We start from the raw sequence: 20,370 nt of genomic DNA, 5'->3' as shown, positions 1-20,370 counted from the left end.
TCAAGACCAAGTGCTGTGTTTTCAGCACCTGAAAGTGGAGGCTCAGTCCTGCGCTGGTAAACCTCAGAAAGTGGCTCCACGCCCCGTTTTGGGGACCAGGCAGGTGAGGGGGGGGGGGGGGGGGGGGGGGCCATGCAGACCCTCACCAGAGGTGCGGTCCGGTTGTGTTGGGCCCTGATCCCAGGGAAAGTGCCATGCACCAGGCTGAATAAAGTGTTCAAGATGGGCAAAAAGGTACTTTCCCCCTTCTCACGTGCACTCATCATCTGGAGTAGTTACTGCCTTAATTGTCCAATATTTATACCCTATTTGGACAATTCTGACAGGTCATGCTAATACACAAGTTAGGGCAGTGATTGATTTAGGATCTTGGCCACAGGCCAGATTGAAATAAATGAGCTGGAGCTTGAATTAGTTTAGAATAAGAATGAGCTTTTATTGAAGTAGGCCTTCACTTACCGTGTAAGAGGAAGGACCATCCGTTAGGTGGAGATGGAACTAAGCGGCACCCTTCAGGTGTGACTTCGAGACAGATGATCCATGAGACACAAGCATTAAGAGCATCACGTATCCCAACAGTCGGGTAGTCAAAACTGGAACAAAGAGCAGTAGAAGTCACCTTATACTGAAACAAGGTAGTGTCCAGCTGAGAAGTGTAAGAGGCCTGATCATCCGTGAGGTAGACTGTGGAGCTTCGGTGCAGTGGGGTTGTGCACCTACCCTGAGCTGTGGAAAGACACAGCTGAACTAGGCTGGAGCTGCCGATGACCATGGGTGGTACAAGGCAGGGCACCTCTGATCCGGTATGTCCACTAGCTGGAGCTGCAGCACCGCTGGAGCACCCGTTAGCTGGGCTGTAACGGCACCAAAACCCATGGCCTGAGACCAAACAGCACAAGCATGGCCACAAAGCAGCATCCTGAGGCAGTGACATCTCCTTTGTACCTGTGAAGGAACAAAAGCAGTTGGTCAGAGATGCAGGGGGCACAGCACTGCCCGACAGATGCCCAAGAGCAGACTAAAACATGAAGAAACATAGCTACTGCACCAGGAGCCCAAGGCTTGCCTGGTAAGCTCAGCAGGGAGTGAGACATCCTTGATGAGCACAGAATAGAGAATCCCCGATAACCAACACACAAACACCTATATTCCCTGCAGGCTAGTTTGTCATCAGTCAGGATTAACTGATCCACACTATCCTACATCTCCCTAGGTATTAGCACCAACGTGGTATAGAAATAACTCAATATTTACACAAGAGGAGCTTCTCTGCAGGTCTTCAGGACAGATGGGATCCTCTCGGGGGACGCCTGCTAATGGTGGATGCTGTCACAAACACCATCCAGTGACGAGAAGCTTTTCTGTCTTCAGCTGTCCCGGTCCTGGGAGAGGTCTGATCCGTGCCATACCGGTAACACCTTGAGTGGTGTGTATGTATATATAAGTACGCATAAAGGTAAGTACGCGCTTGCTTTAGGAGTGGCAATTCTTAATAAAACCACAGAAAGCAAGCCTTTGTGTCCTTGCATATTACTGAAACCTACACACCCACAGTCACCACCTTCTCCCACCCACGGGTGGGGAAACCCAGCGCATGGCCATGACACCCATCCTGCAGCAAAGACAGGCAGAGCTAAGCTGGGCCTCTGCAAGCACGGCCCAGAGGGGAAAAGAGCCCCAAAGAGACCTTGGTGCTGGTGAGATGGGACAGGGGCTTGCGGGAACCCCATGATGGGGACAGAGCCCTCACCTGTCACGGGTGGGTGGCCTTGGAGTCCCAGCCCCTGGGTGCTGCCAGCTCGCTGAGGCAATGATGCCGCCTCCCCAGGCAATGCCACTGATGGTACCACAGCTAGCTTGACCTCTGGGAGAAAACCAAAAACATGCTGATTTCTCTGAAAAGCAGCAAAGCTGTAATGGACCAGAGCCAACAGCACTTGTGCAGTGCAAACCCCAGCCCCAGAGTTCCCTTTTCTGAACCATGGCAGGTTACCAAGTAAATCCAGAACCTGCTCAAAGCCATGGTGTAGCAAGGCAGCCCCCAATTACACGAGGTTTTCCCCCAAATTCCTCAGCCCCCCAGTCTGACGCCAGACACCAGGACATCTCACCCCATGCAGCAGCAGCTCCCGGTGGGCTCTCAGCACCGTGGTTCCTCAGGAGGTTCACGAAGAAGAGGGCAGGCTGGACCACAGTCCCCCACCCCGCCACCATCACTTCCCCATCAATGCTGTCACAGGCCCTGCCAGCAGCCATGCTGTGGTGTGCATGGAGGAGAAGCTGAGATGGCCACAGCAGCATTGGCTTGGGCTTTGTTTCACTTCAGTTCCCCCGCTGAGTTTCTTGGGCTGGTGCAGGTCTGCAAGAGATCTTCACCTGGTGTGCTCAGTGTTGCTCTGAACACACAGCACAAAGCAGCATGCTGCCCTCCGGTGTCACAGCAGGACACCGAGAAATAATAAAGCTAAAACCACAAGGTAAATAAATGCAAACACATGCAAGTGAGGGCAAGCACTGTTCTTTATTGACCACGTTACCAAGGGAAGGGGGAATCTGTGCAGGAACACTGAAACCCCCATTGCACAGACCAGAAACGCGAGGGCAGCATCGATTCCATGGCCAGGGCAGCAGCATCTGCAAGGGAGGGCAGAGGAGGATGAGGGATGGGATGGGGAGGCACTAGGTCAGTCGTGGCAGGAAGGGAGGCTCAGGGAAAGTGCGCAGAGCCGGGCAAGGAGGCCAACTCACCAGAAGGTGCCCTGTTCTTTCCTCTGGTTTATGTCCCTCTTCAGCTGGCAGAGAGAGCACCAGGGGCAGCACAGGACTGAGAAGAAGTCTCCCATGATGGAGCCCTGCCAAGAAGGACCCATTGTACCAACAACCCCGACCCGGGGAGATGTGGCCTTGTGCATCTCCACCCCCCAGGGACGCACGGTGCTCCCGCACGGCGCTGCTCCCCACACCCGCACTGACCGGGATGTTGTATCGGGTGCGGTACAGGGTCCTCATGGCCACAGTGATCCCGCAGAGGCAGCACTCGTCCATGTCCCCAGCTACCTGGCAGCCCAGGCAGGGGAAGCAGAAGGCTCCGCAGATGCCTGCGAGAGATGTGGGGACACCCCAAGCTCAACACCTGCCCCACATCCCCCAGACCCTCCGCCAGCCAGCCCAGAGCCTACTCACAGACGCCGCAGTCGGAGCAGCAGTCCAACAGCCCTGTCTGCCACTCGCTCCTCTGCGGGGCTGCCGCCGAGCCCCAGGGCTGGGTGGTGACCACATGGCGGGAGGCCATCAACAGGGCTGCACGGGCAGTCGGTGTCCAGAGGAGAAGGCTGGCCGGGGGAAAGGAGGCTGCAGCCCTCACTGCCCCAGCCGAGGGGCCACGTCTCTGGGCACTGCTCCCCTAGGGCCTCGCCTGCTCTGCCTCCCCCCGTCTAACCCTCCTTCCCCGGGGGCTGGAAGGCAGCAATTTTCCCACCTCCCTCTCCCCTGCTCCAGGCCTAGCCACCAGCTCCTGCCCCTCCTTGCTCACTCACATTCCTCACCAGGTGCCTCACCCTCCTCTTCCCCAGCTCCCCACCACTGCAGGAGCCCCTGTGCTCCCATCCTCCCCCAGCAGCACAACACCTCCTCCTCCTCCACACCCAGCTGCCCCCCATGATGAGCTCCATAATGAACCCTGTAACGAACCCACCTGAGGTCCACGGCCTCCACAGCCTTGGGGCTGCTCCCTAGGGCAGGGACGTGCCATCAACCTGCACACCAGTGGGCACTGGGCACACTGACCATGCAGCCACGGGACCACCACCCCCTGCCCCTGTCCAACGTGGCATCACAGCAGTTTCCATTACCACCACTCCAGCCCCAGTTTTCCACTATTTCACCCCAAAGCCCCGCCAGCCACACGCACCTGCAGAGCCACCCTGCTCCCAGAGCCGTGCTTCCTTTGCCCGCTCACGTCCCTTATATGCGCCGGGCGCTGCCAACCTCTGCTCCTCCCGGCCCGGCTGCAGGCCGGGCTGCACGCACCCTGCTTGCGCAACGTCTCCGCTGCCGGCCTCGCCGCTCCCCATGCCCGCAGCTTTTGTGCCATGCCCAGCAGCAGCCTTCGGAGCAGGGGAGGCCGCATTTGGGCTCCACAAGCCAAGTGCCTGCAGAGACTCACAGGGCAAACCCCCCCTCTGAAAGTGATGGGAGCAGGGGGACGGTACCTCTCTGCTGCCTCCCCTTGCTGCCTCCCTTTGGCTGCCTTTGGGTCAGAAGCATGGTTTCGGAGGGCGAGTCCCGTGGCCTCCCGAAAGGGAGAAGCTGCCGGGACCCCAGCACATTCGCTTCTCTGTTGCTGCTGCAGGCAGGTGAAGTACCTGCACTCGTGGGGAAATTCAGTGCCAGCCCCACAAAGAGACCCAGAGGCCAGCTCAGCAGACACCCTACGTGCATTTAAAATAGCTTATAAGAGGGAAAAGGAGTAGAACCCAGGTGGAAACGCACCTATGTGGTACAGAGGGATGACGGGGGCAACAAGCACGCAGCAGGCAGCAGGCAACTCTGCACACATCACTCTTTATTGGGGCTGTTAGCGAGGGGCTGAGGGCTGACAGTCATGGGCAGTCCTCAGCCACCTTCCTGTGGGGCACGGGCAGCATGGTCTCCACGGCATCTGTAAGCAAAGGGATGGGAGGTGAGGACGGGCTGCCGGCAGCCTGCTGCGGCCACACATTTGCCCCGCTCGGGCCAAGGACGTGCACAACGCCTCCATGGTGCAGGGAGAAGGGAGTCGCTGACCAGAAGATGCCAAGCTCTCTCCTCTTGTTGATGTCCCTTTTGATCTGGCACACGGAGCACACGGGACACCAGAAGGTGATGCAGCAGTCAGAACAAATGGAGCCCTGCAGGAAAGGCATGTGTTAGGAGCCAGGGCGTCCCCAAAACCACATTTCAGCAAAGGAAAGGTTAGTTGCACTCCACACTGCATGTCTTTTCCATCAGGGTTCAGTTCTGACCCCGGAGCAGAGGACGTTTTAAAAAGTGCATGGTTCAGCAGCAACGGCTGCAGTAGCTGCAGGACGGGTCAGGCTTGCCAGAAGGAGATAAGATAGGAAGGAGCTATCTATATAGGAAGATAGACAAGGAGCTGCTTACCCCAGAACTCCGGCAGTGACTTATCTGTTGGCTTCCCCGCCTGAGGCAGGGGGGAAAGTCACACCTCAAGTCCTTTCACTGCCAGCGGGGAGAAATGCTCTGACACATTTAATATGTGCAAACGCCCACATTTCCCTGGCACCCACACCAAGCTGTTATCCTGTGCAGCACCGCTGCAACCCCGGTGGTTTCAGGGCCCTTCCTGACAGGGACACAGTGGCCAAGCAGTGGCTCTCTGAGCTTGGCTGTTGCCAGAGGCAGGATGCGAGCCATGGTGAAGGGTGCCGAGCCGGGGCCACGGCAGGCCCTGAGGACTGAGAGAAAATGGGGGGAAAAGGGAGCCCACCGCCCGCGCCCACACTGACCGGGATGTTGTATCGGGTGCGGTACAGGGTCCTCATGGCCACGCTGGTCCCACAGAGGCAGCACTCGTTCATGTCCCCGGCCACCTGGCAGCCCAGGCAGGGGAAGCAGAACATCCCGCAGCAGCCTGCAAGGGGGAGAACCGCCATGAGCCCCTGGCACCCCACCACCGAGCAGCCCCTGGCCCCACCGGCACTCACAGACGCCGCAGTCGGTGCAGCAGTCCATCAGACCCGTCTGCCACATGGCCCTGGACACGCTGGGCCCGGCCACCACGTACTGGGGCTGCAGGGTCACCACGGTGGGAGCGGCCATCGCTGACTGCGGCACTGCCTGGTGTGAGCTGGGAAGGAAAAGGAGGGGAAGAGAGTGGTCAGCGGGCAGGGTGTCTGGGCCGTGGGACCCCCGGCTGCACGACGGGTATCCCTCGGCAGAGCAGCTCAGTGGGCATGCAAAGCGTGTAGGAAGCAGCTGTGGCTGCACATTTGCTCCCAGCAGAGCCAGAAATACAGAAACTTGGAACCATGTCCTAGGTCTTAACCCTGCTCCTTGCTCTCCTGCAGCTCCCGGGGGAAATGATCCTCAGGTATGACAAAAATCTTCATGGGATTGTGCTGCACAGCACGCGTTTTGCTTGGATAACCACAGAAAACAAGCCATGCCTCTAGGGAAAGTTCATCTCAGTATGCACATGGAGAGCAAGGGGGAAGGAACCATAAAAGCACTGGGCTCACACACCCTGAGGCCATTTGCTGTAAATTTATTTTCCTTTCCTCAGCTACTGGGATGGAGGGGGGCGCGGCTTCAGCGAGCAGCCCCACTGACCTCAGCATCCAGAACAGAAACTGAAATGCGCGTGGCAGCACTGCTGGCTGAGCAGCTGTGATCCCTCAGAAATGTGCCCAGCAACAGGTAAATGCCTGCACACCCTTGCACTTTTACAGCCCCACATCACTCCCCATATCGGTGATCCTCGTGTGCGTTCTCTCTGAGCTGGAAACAGCAATGCAGACACTGCCGCAGGAAGATGCTCTTGCCACCAAAGCCACATCCAACCAGAAAGGGCAAGAAGAGCACAGCAAGAACGGGCAGAAACACATAAAAGCAACAAGCAGCAGCAACCAGCCTTTGGACAGAAGAGCAGCTTCCTCCCGCACGTGCTGTGGGGTCTGCCCGAAAACATTTGCAGCTACAAACCTCGGCTACAAACCTCAGCATCCCCCACAAGAGGGGCTTGCTCTGCAGCACACACTAAGAAGAAGCAGTCAGCCTGGTTTAATCAGAGAGCAAAGAGTCGCACAGATTCCCCTGGTACATTTATATGCTCGTAGTAACAGGAGAAAGCAGCAAGCCAGAAGCGACCTGTCCATAAAGCAGACTTAGCACATAGCTTGTTAAAAGCATCCCCTTTTCCCGCAAGTAGAATGTAGCAAAATAGTTTGCATTGAGATTAATTCCGCCTGCATTACTGAGCAGGGGAAAAAAAGAATAAAAAAATATATATATAAAAGAAAAAGTATATATATGCAATTTTTGCCTTGTTATCCAGTCCTTCTAGGGCAGGGAGCATTTCATATTTTCATGCCACCAGGGAACCAACCTTCTGCGGAGCAGCCTCAGTTGTGGCTGGCGTCCCTGGTGCGTGCGGAGCAGCTGGGCGAAAGGCGAGCGCGTGGCTTTCTGTGTGCTGCGGGCTCTTATTGGCAGCGGTGCCGAGCAGGGAGAGGTGGGACGTAACGGTGGCAGGGAGCCGGGGGGGCCAAGCCCAGGGTGCTTCTTTCCCCTCCCTGCGTGAAACTGTAGCCTGCAGCTCGTTAAACCAGAGGCGGTTGCGCACACCTCGTCCGAGTCCCTGGGAGAGGCTTTTTCCCCCATCTCTTCCCTCAAAACCCAAGGGCGCGCTTCAGAATGATGTGAGGAGCACCCCGGGCTGTTTTCCCCCCACTTCTCCCTGCAAACCACCGTGGCCCACGGCTGTCACCAGGGTCACCACACCATGCCCACGATGTCTCCATCCGAGCAGCCACAGCCCTCCTCTCACTCAGCCCCACATCAGGCAGCACCAGGACTGATGGGATCTGCGCTGTCCCCCCCCGCCCTGTCTGCAGCCAGCTCCCTGCTGCCCATCCAGGTCCTCATCTCCCTTGAAACAACACCTCCAGGAGCCTCAAATCTCTTCCAAAACCAGGCATGGGCAGAGCTGTCTTCCTCCTCTGCGCTGCCTCCCACTTGGGGTTACGCCAAGCACAGGCTCTGCGCTCACGAGGAGCAGCTTTGTTTGATGGGGTGTGCAGAGGGGGCTGCACCGTGTGAAGCCCACCAGCAGCCTCTGGGGCCAAACAAGGCCTGACGAAGCTGGGAAATCCCCTGTTTGCGAAATATTTGGCAACTGGGGCAGGACACAACACTGTCCTCCCCACAGGTGGCCACCCAGCGCTGCCATCAGGCTCCCCCCGCCTCAGCCCCTGTGCTGTGTTATCCCCTGATAATTTCACGTCCCTTCCTCCACCTCCAAGGCCTGGACAGCACTCCAGGATGAAAACAAACAAACAAAACCAGGAAGGTGCTGTGGGACGAGCATGCAGAGGGGCGATTTTCCCACTAGCTGCACTTGCCGCAGGGCACGGCTCGGCGATGTTCCCTCCCGTTCAGAGGATGTTTGTGGTCGGGCGTTGCTTGGTTGTTCCCTGCGGTCCCGATTTCAGCTGGGTGTCAGACACATTGGAGCTGTGTTTTTACACTTTGACCGTGGCATTTGAACACTTTTTTTTTTTTTTTTTATTGTTTTATTTCTTTTGCTAGTCTTCTTCCTGTTTGGCTCGAGCACAACCTGGTGCGTGCAGCCACCCACCTGGGGGGCGTCCACAGGCATTGTGTTTGTTTCCTTACCAGCCGCATTCAGCAAGAGCCCACTCTTTCCTTGCATTTTCCTACGTAATTCAGGAAAGGTACCTAAAACACCCCGGCTGCTCACCCTGCAGTACTCCAGCAGTCTTCAGCCCGTGGCAAGGTAACATTACTCATAGCTGCTAACAGCCGCACCTCTCCTGTTGGCTTTGTTGTGACGGCTGAGGGCATCTTCCCCCCGCTGACACGATCAGAAGCAGGTTCCCAGCCCTTCTCCTGCTGACCAGGAAAACAAGGCCCTGTCCCCCTGACCTCCCAGTCCCCTTGGCCATACCGTCCCTTGTCCCAGCAGTGCAGCACGGTGCCTCAGTGAGGCGCAGCTCACCCCTGGGAACGCTCCAGCACCTTGGGCAAGGAGGTAATTCTCCTAGTCCCCAGATCAAAATACCCAGGGCTGGTGCCAACACCGACCCTGCCACGCTGTCTGTCCCCTGTCCTCTGCACACTTCTCCTTGGCTCCGCACCTGCAGCACGTGCTTTCCCCAGACTGAGGCAGGGGAAATTCTGGCCTCCTTGGACTGGGAGATGCCTTCTGTTGCAAGCAGCATGCAAACAGCAAAGTCCAGGCACTGTCTGCCCCGGTGTGCACAAGGGCCCTCTGGCACTGAGCCAGAGATGCTCTCCAACGCGGGGAGCACGCTGGGGACAGCCTTTGGGTTGGAAGCCACCCTGGCTGCTTTGCTGAGCAACCTCCAGCCCTGGCCCTCGGGAGGCACAGCCGACCTTCCTGCCCCCAGAGACGCGCTCCTCGTCCATTCCCCTGCAGAGGAACCTTTGCAAAACAACGGGGAGAAATGCAACACCTGACACTGGAGGGAAGACTGCCAGGGAGCAGTGTTTATTTGAGATGGGTGTGGGGGAGACTTTTTTTAATAAACTGTATTTAAATACAGCTGAGACTGTGTTTGTGAAGTGTAGAAAATCATACTTTGAGAACAGAAGAGAAAAGCACACGTAACTGCCAGCAGATACAAATGGCATTTTAGCCAGCAAAACAAATTTGGAGCTGATTTTGGAGAACTCCAACAGAAGACATGCAATGATTTCTAGGTTTAGGACTGGTTTGATATTTGAATCTTCACCCTGCGTTGCTATACCTTGTTCTTCTTCTTATTACAAGGCAAGTGCTTGCTTGTGCCAAGTTGCCACAGGAAGATGGACACGAGAGAGTCCACAGGTGCTACAACATGTGGGCTCTTCTCAAATCCAAGCTACCTGAAGACGCATTAGTATGTTAGAAACAAATAACTTTTGCCACGTTCTCTCTAAGGTACTGCTACAAATATTAAGACACTTACATATATTAATTAGACTTGGATATTACTAATAAATGCCTCGTAACCCAGGTTCAACATGAAGCTGGATGCATTCATTTCTCCCTCTACAGAATGCAGCTCTGTCACATAATTGTTCAGAAGCTTAACTATCTTTCATTTTTAAAGTGCTGTCCTTTAACTTAGTACCACTGAAAATGTGTAAACCCTGCTTAAGAACTTCCGTGTAAGAACCAAAGAAGCCTCTGAGTGCTTGCAAGAGCTATGCTAACCTTTTCACATATTTCTACTTCATACGCAGTCAACCTGAACAGTCTTCTTTCTGGCTTGTTCAAAAAATATTTTATGTTGTGTCCAGTGAGAGAAGCCAAAAAGACAATAAACAAAGTGTCACAAAGCACACACAAGGCAAGGAAAAGTGTAACCAGCAGACAAATTGCATAACCAACCAAGCACAAAATGGTAGAGTGCAGGGAAAGGTACAGAGATCTGCAATTAGCCTGCAGTTGCTATTGTTACTGCTTATAGTCCTCCTCCTAACAAACCAGTGACTCCTGGATGAGCGGAAATAGAAAGAAGAAGCAGAAGGTTAAAGGATTAGAATTAGAAGGAGGAAATGAGATTCACTTGGCAAGATGAGTTCCTACCTTAGAGTCAACCACCAGCATGCAAACACTTGGCATTAGTTCTGGAATGTGCTGGTTTGTTAAGCTGGCGGTCTGCATGCAGATTGTTCCCGATAAATGTGCTCACCTCAGTTTCCATGGGCCGCTCTGCAGCAGCCTGCTCTTTGCACACGAGGAAGAACCAGTGCCAGCAGTCAGACCAAGAACAAAAGGGAGTCTTAAAAACTTTTCTGTCGACTTGTTCATATTTTGGACCTCATGCATGGAGACCAGACTGCATCCAGACATCTCAGGATAAAAGCCGCTATCACAGTTATTTCACACAACAAGCTCCAACCCAAACTGCAATTTCTTCACGCAATAAATCACAACACCAAACATGTACAACCAGATTTTATTTACATGCTGATATCTTTCTGCATTTTCCCAAGTCCTGTCACTAAGAGACATCTGGCTTGCTCTGTATAAAATGCCGGGCTTGCTTCTTGAGAGCCAGTCAGGAGTTTCCTTGTACTACATAGGACCAACAGTGAAGCTTCACTTGCTTCATTTGTGAGTAATCACAGCTTACATTGTAAGACAGTAAAAAAAAAAGATTTGCTTGGCTTTATTTTTTATTTATTTATATTTTTTTTTTAAGAAAAGCAACATTTTCACCAACTTTCATAAATAAATAGGATAAACCACAAAGAGTCATGTTAAAAGTGTTTCCCCTTCTTGGAGAATATTAATTTGAGCCAGACTAAAACATCAGTATCATTAACAATGTTGACTACCTGCTTTCTAAAGGCTCTTGTACAGTTTTCGACTCTTGTCTTTTACAGAGATTTCCAAGCACGATCCCCACGAAGAGCAGAACTCCTACAGTACGATTCGAAGCAAATTTCTTCCAGCAGTCTTCAGGCTTGTCTATGTCCAAAGTGTAAATCTGCAAAAGCACAGTATAAACATTCCAGTATTACTATTTACGGACACAGAAATACTTGACACATCTCAAAAAGAGACAAGAAGGACTGTAACTTCAAAACCTTCAGGTTCTAAATCCTATCGTTAGCTCCAGAAGAAACAGGAATACTCTGGAGGTGCAAGGGATAGATCATGACCAGCATCCACGTTTACCTGTCAGATTTATTCAACATGCAGCAGAAGAGCAAAGGACTGGGCATGGACCTGATTCCTGGAACCTCTCAGTGAATCACAGTATGAACAGCCTAAATACTCCTGGGTGCGGTTGCGTAATAAAAGCTGTAAAAATATCTGAACGTGTAAAAAGCCTTTTGGAGACCTTCCTCGGCAGAAAGGCAGCTAACTCGTCAACAGGACCTTCAGTAAAAAAAAATAAAAATCAAGTACCTGCCTGCACCTTTCATTTGTCTGCTACAAAGCACTGCCCATGCTTCCCTGAAAACAAGGCAGGGGAGGGAAAGCAGCAGAGCAAGAGGCTGCCCTGTCCTGCCCAGGTGCTGCTGGCCGCATAGCTACATCTGCTCTGCAAAGAGGAACCCCGACACCTGTGAGCAGTCGCTGTGACTCACAGCTCGAGGTGCCAACAGCACACAGTGCAAGAGCAGAGTTACTGAAAGGCAGTGCTGGAAATGAAACTGGGTGCAGAAGTCTTTCGTCAAGGACGGTAGAAGGACGTGTTAACATGAGTGAAAGGATTCGTAGAGAGACACCTCCCAGAAACTCTGACCCTGCCGTTCATCCCCTCAAGATGTTGAAAGAGAACACTTCGAACTGAAAGAAATTAAAGCTTCCCACCGAAACACATTCCTCTGCTGTTTGGACTTGTACAGAGATAAGGGGGCTGGGTTCTGATTAAACTATCTGAAACCTGGTCTGCAAACCTCTAGAACACAATGTTTTTTCACGCCCTTAAAAGCCTGCCTGCCCATCAGGCATACGGAAGTGAAAACACTAAATGGATGAGTGAAACCCAACAGTGGCCAAGCCATGAGATGTACCTTCACAGACGCAAAGCACGTAAGGCAGCTTAGTTTTCTGTTCAGGAACTTCTTCAGCAGTACAAGAATTGGACATCTTAATCACCCAAATTCCTCTGCCTCAGGCACAAACTAGTTAAATTGAGGAACGGGCACCTTACATGGCTTATTCAGCTTTCTAAACTCAGTCAGTCAGCAGATCTTTGATGTCTTGAACATGAAGATAAGCATGCAAATGCCCAGGCAGAAGTAATATTAAAACATGTACTCAAAGAGAAGCTGCTCGGTGGTGTATGGAACAAGGCTGCTCTTACAACCTGGGGAATCTAGAGAATCGTCACACACTAAAGTTGTGCCAGGGGAGGTTTAGGTTGGATGTTAGGAAGAACTTCTTTATGGAAAGGGCTGTTAGACACTGGAATGGGCTGCCCAGGGAAGTGGCTGAGTCACCATCCCTGCAGGTCTTTAAAAGGCGTTGAGATGTAGAGCTTAGGGATATGGTTTAGTGGAGGACTTGGTAGTGTTGGGTCAGAGGTTGGACTTGATGATCTTGGAGGTCTCTTCCAACCTGGATGATTCTGTGATTCTGTGACTCCATGCCCCTCACATTCTGCCTCCTCACCAAGAAAAATCCTCTCTGCAGGAAAGTGATTTCCATTTGTGCCAAAACTGCCATGCCAGGCCACTCTGGCAATTCCAGATGTCAATGATAAGGCGGGGGAAGGTAGTACACTTTCCTCCACAGATTTCCAAGATCAAACCCTGTGAAAAGCAGTGGCCGACAAGTACCAGAGCACAGCGCCGCAAAAATGTTATAACCTGCAGGCATGATTAATGCTTAATATCTATGAGCTGTGGGAGCTCCCCCGTTAAAGCACTGCTCAGGTGTGAGGGGCTGTACAACACCCATCAGGCTGTCCCTCGCACGGCAAGTTACATATTAATCCCACATTTAACTTCTCAGACTACTGCTCGCAGCGCTATCACTGACTCATGAAGGCCAGCAATTACTTCTCCCATAGACCAACCGTCACTACGAGACTGTGAACATTTGGGTAACAAAATCCTCTATGGGCAAAGCTCATTTTCTTTTTCTTTTTTTCCTGATATGCATTCAAGTTTGTAAGCTCACACAAGTACAACACTGAAGTGGGTTGCTTTGTGCTACAAAAGCAATTGTGAATTAGAACCGTCAATTATCATAAAGTTATAACATTAACATCTGCAACAGGGGGTAGTGACAAAGCCACAGAAACTTTTGTTACACTGTTGGAACCCAGTCTGAAGCTCCAGAGCACAGCACAACGTATTTACGCTGAGGTAAAATTAACTCTCTCTGGGAGACACAACAGACAGCGATAATTTTCATGTAGCTCTTGTATAGTATGCCACACACCAAAAAAACCCAACATCTCTATCAAGCATAAGTGTGTTTGATACAGCAGGCCATTTCATCTCATAAATTCAGCTAACAATCATAACACACATTGACTGCAGTCTCACATCATATGCGCCGGACACAGCTGGAGTTGTATCAGAACAGCAAAAGTTGCAAAATCGTGCTTGATACTGAGGTGGATCGAGCTGCAGCTGCTATCAGAAGCAGGAAGAAAATATTCCCCTTGAGATTACAGCTAAAGGCAAGGCAGTTCTTTTGGTTAGAAACAGATTGAACACTACAGCCTGTGGACTACCAGAGGTCTCCTCAAAAGAGTTCTGCCAAAGGTAGTTGGGAGAAGCAAGCCTTTGTCAGAAGGCTTAAATGATCTTTTCAAAAATTTACAGGATTCTTTTTTTTTTCAGTGTACTTGGAGAATTTTCAGCCAGGGGCTGAAAAGCACTATGATTTCTTATCAAGAATTTCCACATGGAGAAAGTATAAATGAATCCATCAAACCTGGTGTGCTAGGTGAGCGCCCACAGCAGCCACGGCTGAGTAGTAAGGGAAAGTCTGGTTACAATTCATCCCTGCCACGCACAAGCCCACAAGCATTGCCATGCTGAAGCCACTGAGCCACTGCTTCGTATCTTCCTTGAACTGCAACGCTGTGGACTTCACGCCAATCAGGATGTCATCCCTCTTGTCCTAGAGGGAAAGGAACAATTAGCAGAACATCTGCAATCCAACCGTTACTTGCTAAGGAAAGTAAAATGGGGGGCCCATCTCAAGGTTCCCACAGTTGGTAATGGGAACCTCATTTAAGTATATTTGTAGGTCCCTGGGTCAAGCTATAATCTAAAAGGCTGGTCCTCAGAGCTGGCTTGGCAGCTAATAGTTAATACCGGCTGTGCAGTTATTGACATAGCGCAGATGCATGGGCACACAAAATGTATTTCACTTGAAGCCTTCTGCCCGCTACATAAAATATTTACAGAGCAATGAAAGGTCCAAGGGTGGTGCTCACCTGCGCGTTAGTGCTGCTCAAGACCAAAGCTGTAAATTAAGCAAGCAAACATACACAGGTCTGTAAAGTTTCCTACTGCTGCTCTACCTGGTGCGCGTAGATGGTGTCGTACACCAGCGTCCACATGACTCCCGCCAGGTACAGGGGCAAACACACGGACCAGTCGCAGGACCCTTGGATGGCAGACCACCCAAGAAGGGCTCCCCAGTTAAAAGTAAGTCCTAAAAAAAGAGAGAGTGGAACAAAGATAGTTAACAAGGTGCCAGGACCAGTCTAAATTACACGTACAGAACTTAGTATCATTTCTTCAAGCATACGTTACATCTGCAGCTTTTGCTACAATCCCGGCATCTCTATTTCCTAGCACGGAGTTTCAGTCAGGTAACAAATCCCAAGTAACTTGCCATTAAATACCCTGGAGGTATAAGGAGAAATGCGCAGTGCCACACATTTTCCCCCCATTTAAATATGGTTTCATTATCCTAAGGACGCATTCGCACAGAACTATCGCAGTGCACTCAAACAATGCATCTGAAGTTAAAATGCTTTGATGTCGGTAAAGCTGACTGCAGAAGAGCTCACAGCAGCCAACTGTGGTGCTTCCACACTGGAAAAGGTGATAAAGCTGAAGACAGCTGGAGTGGGAAGGCCAAGAGTTAAGACAGGTTTTGAGACAACTCTTAAAATACGGCCAACTCTCAAGCTACAAGCATTTACTCTCTCTCTCGACACTACAACAAAAGTGATTGTTTCTGAATGAAAACGTTATGGCACAGCTCCTGCTTAATTTTGTTAAACTACTGTTTAAGAAGCTTCTGGCATGGCAGAATTTTGTCTGCACAGTATTGTTATTTTAATATAAACTTACATAAAACCAGACTGCTGAAGTTTAATTACTAACTGATATGAAACTTCCCAAAAGCTAGATCGGAAGAAGAAGAAAACTAAAAAGAGTTCCAACTCACCCAAAACTAACTGTGGCCAATACGTGATTCTCTTCATCAGAGGGTAGGAGACCACGAGAGACAAGGAGGCTGCTCCCAGAACGATACTGTAAGAAGTACCAGACTTGTTTGCTGGTCTAAAGATCACAGGTCTAAAGAGTTGGTACATAGTACCAAACTGATTACTTGACTTCCATGGCTAAAACTCCTCTGCCCCCAGCATGTTTGCTGTTCAAGATATTTGTGCTTACCTCTGGACCAGGAATGCAATTCTAAGAAACAGAAGATAACGTGTACATCACCTGTAGTAATTCAGACACAGAAGCACACAGAGAGCCAGGCTGAGCTGTCCCCCGAGAAAAACGAAGGACTGAAAAGTGGAGATTTCTCCAGCTGCCAGGGGTCTGCTTGCTGTCCTTGCTACCTAAACATGGAAGGAACAGCGTTAACACGAAGTGCAACCTAACACATTCAACCATATCCTAAAAGTTCAAGTCACACCACTGGCATGCAACAGGACAATTATTTTAACCCTAGGTGGGATGCAGTGGGGTTTAGGACGTCTGTCAGGAGGAGAGAAATCATGCAAAGCCAACTGAAAGAATAACAAATATTGGAAAATACTTTAAACCTAAATGAATGATGAGTTACTTGCTGAAGGTGACCATAATCTGAACAAACAAATTAAAAAACCCACCCCACAATAACAAAAGGAAAAAAATGAATTTAGACACAGTGTAAAGTCTGTTTGGGGAGGTTTGAACGCCAACTTTTTATAGAATACTAAAAACGTATAAAGGATTCTGCATATGCTTTAATAATGTCACCTTAAGTATACTCCCTTAGTATGTTCTCCCCGTACTACTAAATAATTTAAGCTAAACTTCAAATACTGCTTATGCAGTTTAAATACGCTTTTGATTAATTATGTGCAGTAGAGTTGGGCACAGAAATGCTTTTTAAAGCATAATGCTTTCTGTGCCCAACTCTACTGTACACCATTACCTGACATGGCATCTTCCATTTTAATTAAAAAATAAAATAAAAATTAAAAAATACCAAATACCTAGGATTGTCAAAAACCACCCCCAGACTGCGACCAGCAGCACAAGCCAACGTCCTGCTCCCACCCCAGCCACCTGCTGGCTTGTTAAGAAGACTGCCTGGTGAGGTATGTAACCAAGTGCTGTTACGGGAATGTTTGAGCCTTTACGTTTAGCTACATCACATTTATGCATAAATGCACGTATTGCCATGTGAATTCCATCTTGCTGATTGCATACCCCAGCCATCTTCATAGCACAAGTAGCTGCTAATAACCTCTGAACCCTAAAGCATCCAAAGACACCACAAAACCCGTATGGATTTATTGCTTTCTAACAGGACAAATACATTGGCGCTGGAAGGAAGACTTCACAGAGCGCAGTCACTCACTGTCCTGGCACTTTGCTGTGGCCAATACCCAAAGTGTGAGGAAAAACGTAGGATCAGAAAAGAAAATAAGCCAATAGTTCACTGGGATCCTCCCCACTGAGTGTACACCCCTGTGCCTGTCAGCATCTGACTCCCAGTGCTGCCTCCTGTTTATTTCCTTCTGCTGAACAAGAGGGAGGAGGAAATGCAAGCCCACAAAGAGGATGAGTACACGCTTGGGCATGATTCTGTCAACAGCCATTCTCATGCGGAAATTATAAAACAATAAAACAATTATAAAACAAAATTAAAACAATAACCAAGGAAAGCCTGCTCCTGAAAATATAAAAAAGGGTAGATGATAACTAAGCAAAGAAAGGGTTATTTATGTTCACAAAATCATCCAGGTTGGAAAAGACCTCTAAGATAATTTAGTCCAACCTTTATCATAGCATTGACAAGTCCCCCACTAAACCATGCTACTCAGTTCTATATCTACATGTTCCTTGAAAGACTCCAGGGTGGTGACTCAAGCATGTCCCTGGGGAGCCCATTCCAGAGCGGTACAACCCTTTCAGTAAAGAAATTTCTAATAATATTAAACCTAAACCTCCCTTGGTGCAACCCGAGGCCATTTCCCCTTGTCTTATCACCTTGGTCTCGTCTTACCACTTGGGCTGTCATGCAGGGAAGAGTTAAAAGATAGATTTATTTTGATCAAGCACTGCATGTTGCTAACAGCAACACGCATCTTAGCTTACGTGGAAGTACACACTCCAGGAGACTTACCGCAGCCCTGTTATATAAAACAAAACAATTTCAACTACCCTGGGAGGAAATGTAGACAAAGGAGTTGCAGGTGTCTTGGATGGTGGCAGGGAGGAATGTCTCAAGTTGGAGAAAACCAGACCTGCCCGGAGCCCTGAGCCTGCCCTTGGCAAGGAGCTCAGAGGACACACCCTGTGCGAAACACCCAGCACTCCCCTCCTCGAACACCAGGAACTGCCCGTTAGCCCTGCGCCTCCCCGCGCGTCTCCCCACCTTCTTGTCGTAGTCGCGGTCCCACATGTCGTTGATGGTGCAGCCGGCCCCACGCATGAGCACGGCCCCGGCGCCGAAGAGGGCCAACGTCTGCCAGTCGGGCAGGCAGCCCGGCTCGGCCGCCAGCCCGATGCTCCAGGTGCACGGCAGGTACAGCAGCCACGTCCCTGCGGGCGGGCGGAGGCCTCAGGACCGGGGGGGAACGCGGCGGCCGGGGGGTGCCGAACGCCAAGGATGCTGCGTCGCCACGGCAACCGCATCGCCACGGCAACCGTGCCCCCGCCCCATTGGCCACCGCGTCGCCATGGCTACCGCCCCGCCCCGCCCCTCACCGGCGGGCTGGTGCAGACGCATGAGCCGCAGGTATGGCCGCAGCCGCCCGGGCGCGGCGCGCACCAGCTCGGCCGCCGAGAAGCTCAGCGGCCGCCGTGGGCCCGGAGGAACGGCGGCGGGGCGGAACGGCGGCGGCCAAACGGCGGCGGCGGCCGCCAGGGCCGGGCGGGCGGCGCAGGAGGCCCGGCCGAGCCGCCACAGCAGCGCCGCCATCTTGCCGCCGGAGGAAGCTCTTCCGGCGGGGCGCCGCCGCGCTGCGCCGCGCATGCTCAGTGCGCCCCTAGCCCGCTGCGGGCGCTTGCCATGCTGGGGGGGGCTAACGGCCCTTAACGGCTTTAACGGCTCAGACGGCTGTAACGGCAGCAGCGCCTGCGAGAGCAACCGTTCCCTTAGTCGTTAGTGACTGCGCCTCACTGAAAGGCTGCCTGCTGTTCTCTGCCACAGAATGTGTCCCGAGTCTGTAACGCTGTCGCATTCCTTCACGTGTCCGTACATGAAGCGTGTGTGCTCATGCAGCAGCTCCCAGGCTGTCAGCAATAGACGTTTATGGCTTCATAAAAGGCTTCTGGATCATTTCGTAACAGGCTACTGGGTCTGCGACCTTGTTCGCTTTGTTCTCCCCTCACCTTATCGGAGTTAATGCCTAAACTGGGACGGGAGCTTTGGATGGAGCCATAAAAGTTGGTGCTGCGTGGTAGAGTATCTGCAATAAAAGCTTCCCAGAATTACTCTTGAAGTTTTCCTGAAAAACGGTGTGACACACCACTTCTGCCACATGCTGCGCTTCCTTCGGTTTTCAGGACTGACACAGGGACAAAAAACCAAACCATTGTAGTTCCCTGAATTGTTGACTACCACGAGGAAGTAGAAAACCAGTATAATTAGTGATTTTCACCCTTCTCCAGTCACCGTTCTAACAAGCAGTACGTAGGAAATAAATTTCCAAAGGACCGTGAGAGAAAGAGTTGCTGAGCTCTGACAAAGCAAAACCTGCTTTCCCCCCCACTTTACCCCTGTGTCACCAGGATGAGGGCAGTCACCATGGGCTTCGTTCAAGTCCAGAGCAGTGCCTGAGGCGCATCAGCACAGCATCCCGGATCCGGGGCAGCACAAAACTTCTCAGGAATGCTGCAATGAATCCATGGGAAGCCCAATGCACTCCTTGTCACCCTGGGGAAAGGCACCGAGAGACGAGGGTCCAGTCTGAGCCCACACCACCCCTGCCATCCCCTCACAGCTCCCCGTGTGTCCCCAAAACACCCCTCTGCCACGCAGAGGCTGGTTTGGGGTTGTGCTGGGGCTGACACAGGGCAAAGTGGTGCTGTCAGGAAACCGTGAGCTTCAGCACTGTTAGACTCTGCTGGAGAAAAGCCCTATCATCTTCTACCCAACCCTATCCTGTGCAAACAGGCTTTTTTTTTTTTTTTTTTTTTTTTTTTTTTTTTTTTTTTGTGTGTGTGTGTGTGTGAGTGTGTGTGTGTTTGGTTTTTGTTTGGTTTTGTTTTAAAGCTTTGTATCAGTTGCTATGACAAGATGTGTAAATTTCACAGTTTCTGATCAGGTCCTCTAAAACAAGCAGCAAATCCCAAGGCACCTGCAGGGTACTTTTATGGAGCCTGTGACAGCAAGTTAGAAAATAAGACTTTTAATCAAAGGGTTTATATTCATTATATAATATATCTGGCCCCTCACAAGAAAACAAACAAACCAACAAAGGAAATCTAAGGAATAAAGCATTTCAAACATTAAAGCAATCACCAAAGGACACTGAGGCCCCCACTGCCATATTCACTCATGACTGAGCTGACAGCCCCCCCCATTCTCGGTAGCTTTCCTGTTTCCTTGTTTCCACATGACTCAAGTGACTCCACCTTCCAGGAACTGATTTACAGTAAAGCCACCGTGAGTAATCCTACCATCCACATCAGAAATGAAAAAAAGGAATGTGTGCGAGTGACACTCATGGGTCGGGCCTGGCA

At 51.1% G+C, this 20,370-nt stretch overlaps 3 protein-coding genes and 1 long non-coding RNA gene across 8 annotated transcripts; 1 reads left to right on the top strand and 3 right to left on the bottom strand.

Annotated features, from left to right (window-relative positions):
* Positions 1–2,502: 2,502 nt before the first annotated feature.
* On the bottom strand, positions 2,503–11,603 carry LOC118166727 (placenta-specific gene 8 protein-like). 3 transcript variants are annotated; one of them, XM_035325865.1, is made up of 5 exons: positions 11,598–11,603; positions 3,184–3,332; positions 2,974–3,098; positions 2,749–2,852; positions 2,503–2,634 (listed from the first exon to the last, which is right to left on the bottom strand). In XM_035325865.1, coding segments are annotated over exons 2-5 (339 nt in total). In that variant the 5' UTR covers positions 3,293–3,332; positions 11,598–11,603; the 3' UTR covers positions 2,503–2,633. The 3 variants fall into 3 exon arrangements, with proteins under 3 accessions (XP_035181756.1, XP_035181755.1, XP_035181754.1); XM_035325864.1 differs by lacking the exon at positions 11,598–11,603 and adding an exon at positions 3,911–4,027; XM_035325863.1 differs by lacking the exon at positions 11,598–11,603 and adding an exon at positions 3,537–3,587.
* Positions 4,548–7,395, bottom strand: LOC118166726 (placenta-specific gene 8 protein-like). 3 transcript variants are annotated; one of them, XM_035325861.1, is made up of 5 exons: positions 7,106–7,395; positions 5,706–5,848; positions 5,508–5,632; positions 4,786–4,889; positions 4,548–4,660 (listed from the first exon to the last, which is right to left on the bottom strand). In XM_035325861.1, coding segments are annotated over exons 1-5 (648 nt in total). In that variant the 5' UTR covers positions 7,381–7,395; the 3' UTR covers positions 4,548–4,659. The 3 variants fall into 3 exon arrangements, with proteins under 3 accessions (XP_035181752.1, XP_035181751.1, XP_035181753.1); XM_035325860.1 differs by having other exon boundaries at positions 4,551–4,889; XM_035325862.1 differs by having other exon boundaries at positions 4,551–4,889; positions 7,043–7,161.
* On the bottom strand, positions 10,693–18,658 carry COQ2 (coenzyme Q2, polyprenyltransferase). Its single transcript, XM_035325859.1, has 7 exons — positions 18,391–18,658; positions 18,059–18,225; positions 15,907–16,028; positions 15,626–15,711; positions 14,748–14,881; positions 14,153–14,341; positions 10,693–11,240 (listed from the first exon to the last, which is right to left on the bottom strand). Exons 1-7 carry the CDS (start codon positions 18,656–18,658, stop codon positions 11,085–11,087), a joined length of 1,122 nt encoding a protein of 373 aa, XP_035181750.1. The 3' UTR covers positions 10,693–11,084.
* LOC118166728 lies at positions 16,719–16,989 on the top strand. Its single transcript, XR_004750690.1, has 2 exons — positions 16,719–16,850; positions 16,893–16,989. It is a non-coding gene; the product is annotated as an uncharacterized LOC118166728 (long non-coding RNA).
* Positions 18,659–20,370: the final 1,712 nt, after the last annotated feature.

The sequence above is a fragment of the Oxyura jamaicensis genome, chromosome 4 (assembly GCF_011077185.1).
Source record: "Oxyura jamaicensis isolate SHBP4307 breed ruddy duck chromosome 4, BPBGC_Ojam_1.0, whole genome shotgun sequence".
NCBI lineage: Eukaryota > Metazoa > Chordata > Aves > Anseriformes > Anatidae > Oxyura > Oxyura jamaicensis.
Note: the sequence above shows the minus strand (reverse complement) of the source record. Positions and strands in the feature narration are given on the sequence as shown.

What these genes read in the sequence shown, in the direction of transcription:
- LOC118166726 (XM_035325860.1), bottom strand. Translation starts at nt 7,380, where the DNA reads ATGGGGGAAAAAGCCTCTCCCAGGGACTCGGACGAGGTGTGCGCAACC. An exon ending in CTGAGGCTGCTCCGCAGAAG is followed by an intron (nt 5,849 to 7,105) that starts GTTGGTTCCCTG and finishes TTTCCTTCCCAG; the next exon opens with CTCACACCAGGCAGTGCCGC. An exon ending in CTGCACCGACTGCGGCGTCT is followed by an intron (nt 5,633 to 5,705) that starts GTGAGTGCCGGT and finishes TCCCCCTTGCAG; the next exon opens with GCTGCTGCGGGATGTTCTGC.
- LOC118166727 (XM_035325865.1), bottom strand. Translation starts at nt 3,292, where the DNA reads ATGGCCTCCCGCCATGTGGTCACCACCCAGCCCTGGGGCTCGGCGGCA. An exon ending in CTGCTCCGACTGCGGCGTCT is followed by an intron (nt 3,099 to 3,183) that starts GTGAGTAGGCTC and finishes CATCTCTCGCAG; the next exon opens with GCATCTGCGGAGCCTTCTGC. An exon ending in GCACCCGATACAACATCCCG is followed by an intron (nt 2,853 to 2,973) that starts GTCAGTGCGGGT and finishes CCTTCTTGGCAG; the next exon opens with GGCTCCATCATGGGAGACTT.
- COQ2 (XM_035325859.1), bottom strand. Translation starts at nt 18,658, where the DNA reads ATGCGCGGCGCAGCGCGGCGGCGCCCCGCCGGAAGAGCTTCCTCCGGC. An exon ending in GCGTCTGCACCAGCCCGCCG is followed by an intron (nt 18,226 to 18,390) that starts GTGAGGGGCGGG and finishes GCCCGCCCGCAG; the next exon opens with GGACGTGGCTGCTGTACCTG. An exon ending in ACACCATCTACGCGCACCAG is followed by an intron (nt 14,342 to 14,747) that starts GTAGAGCAGCAG and finishes CTTTCCCTCTAG; the next exon opens with GACAAGAGGGATGACATCCT.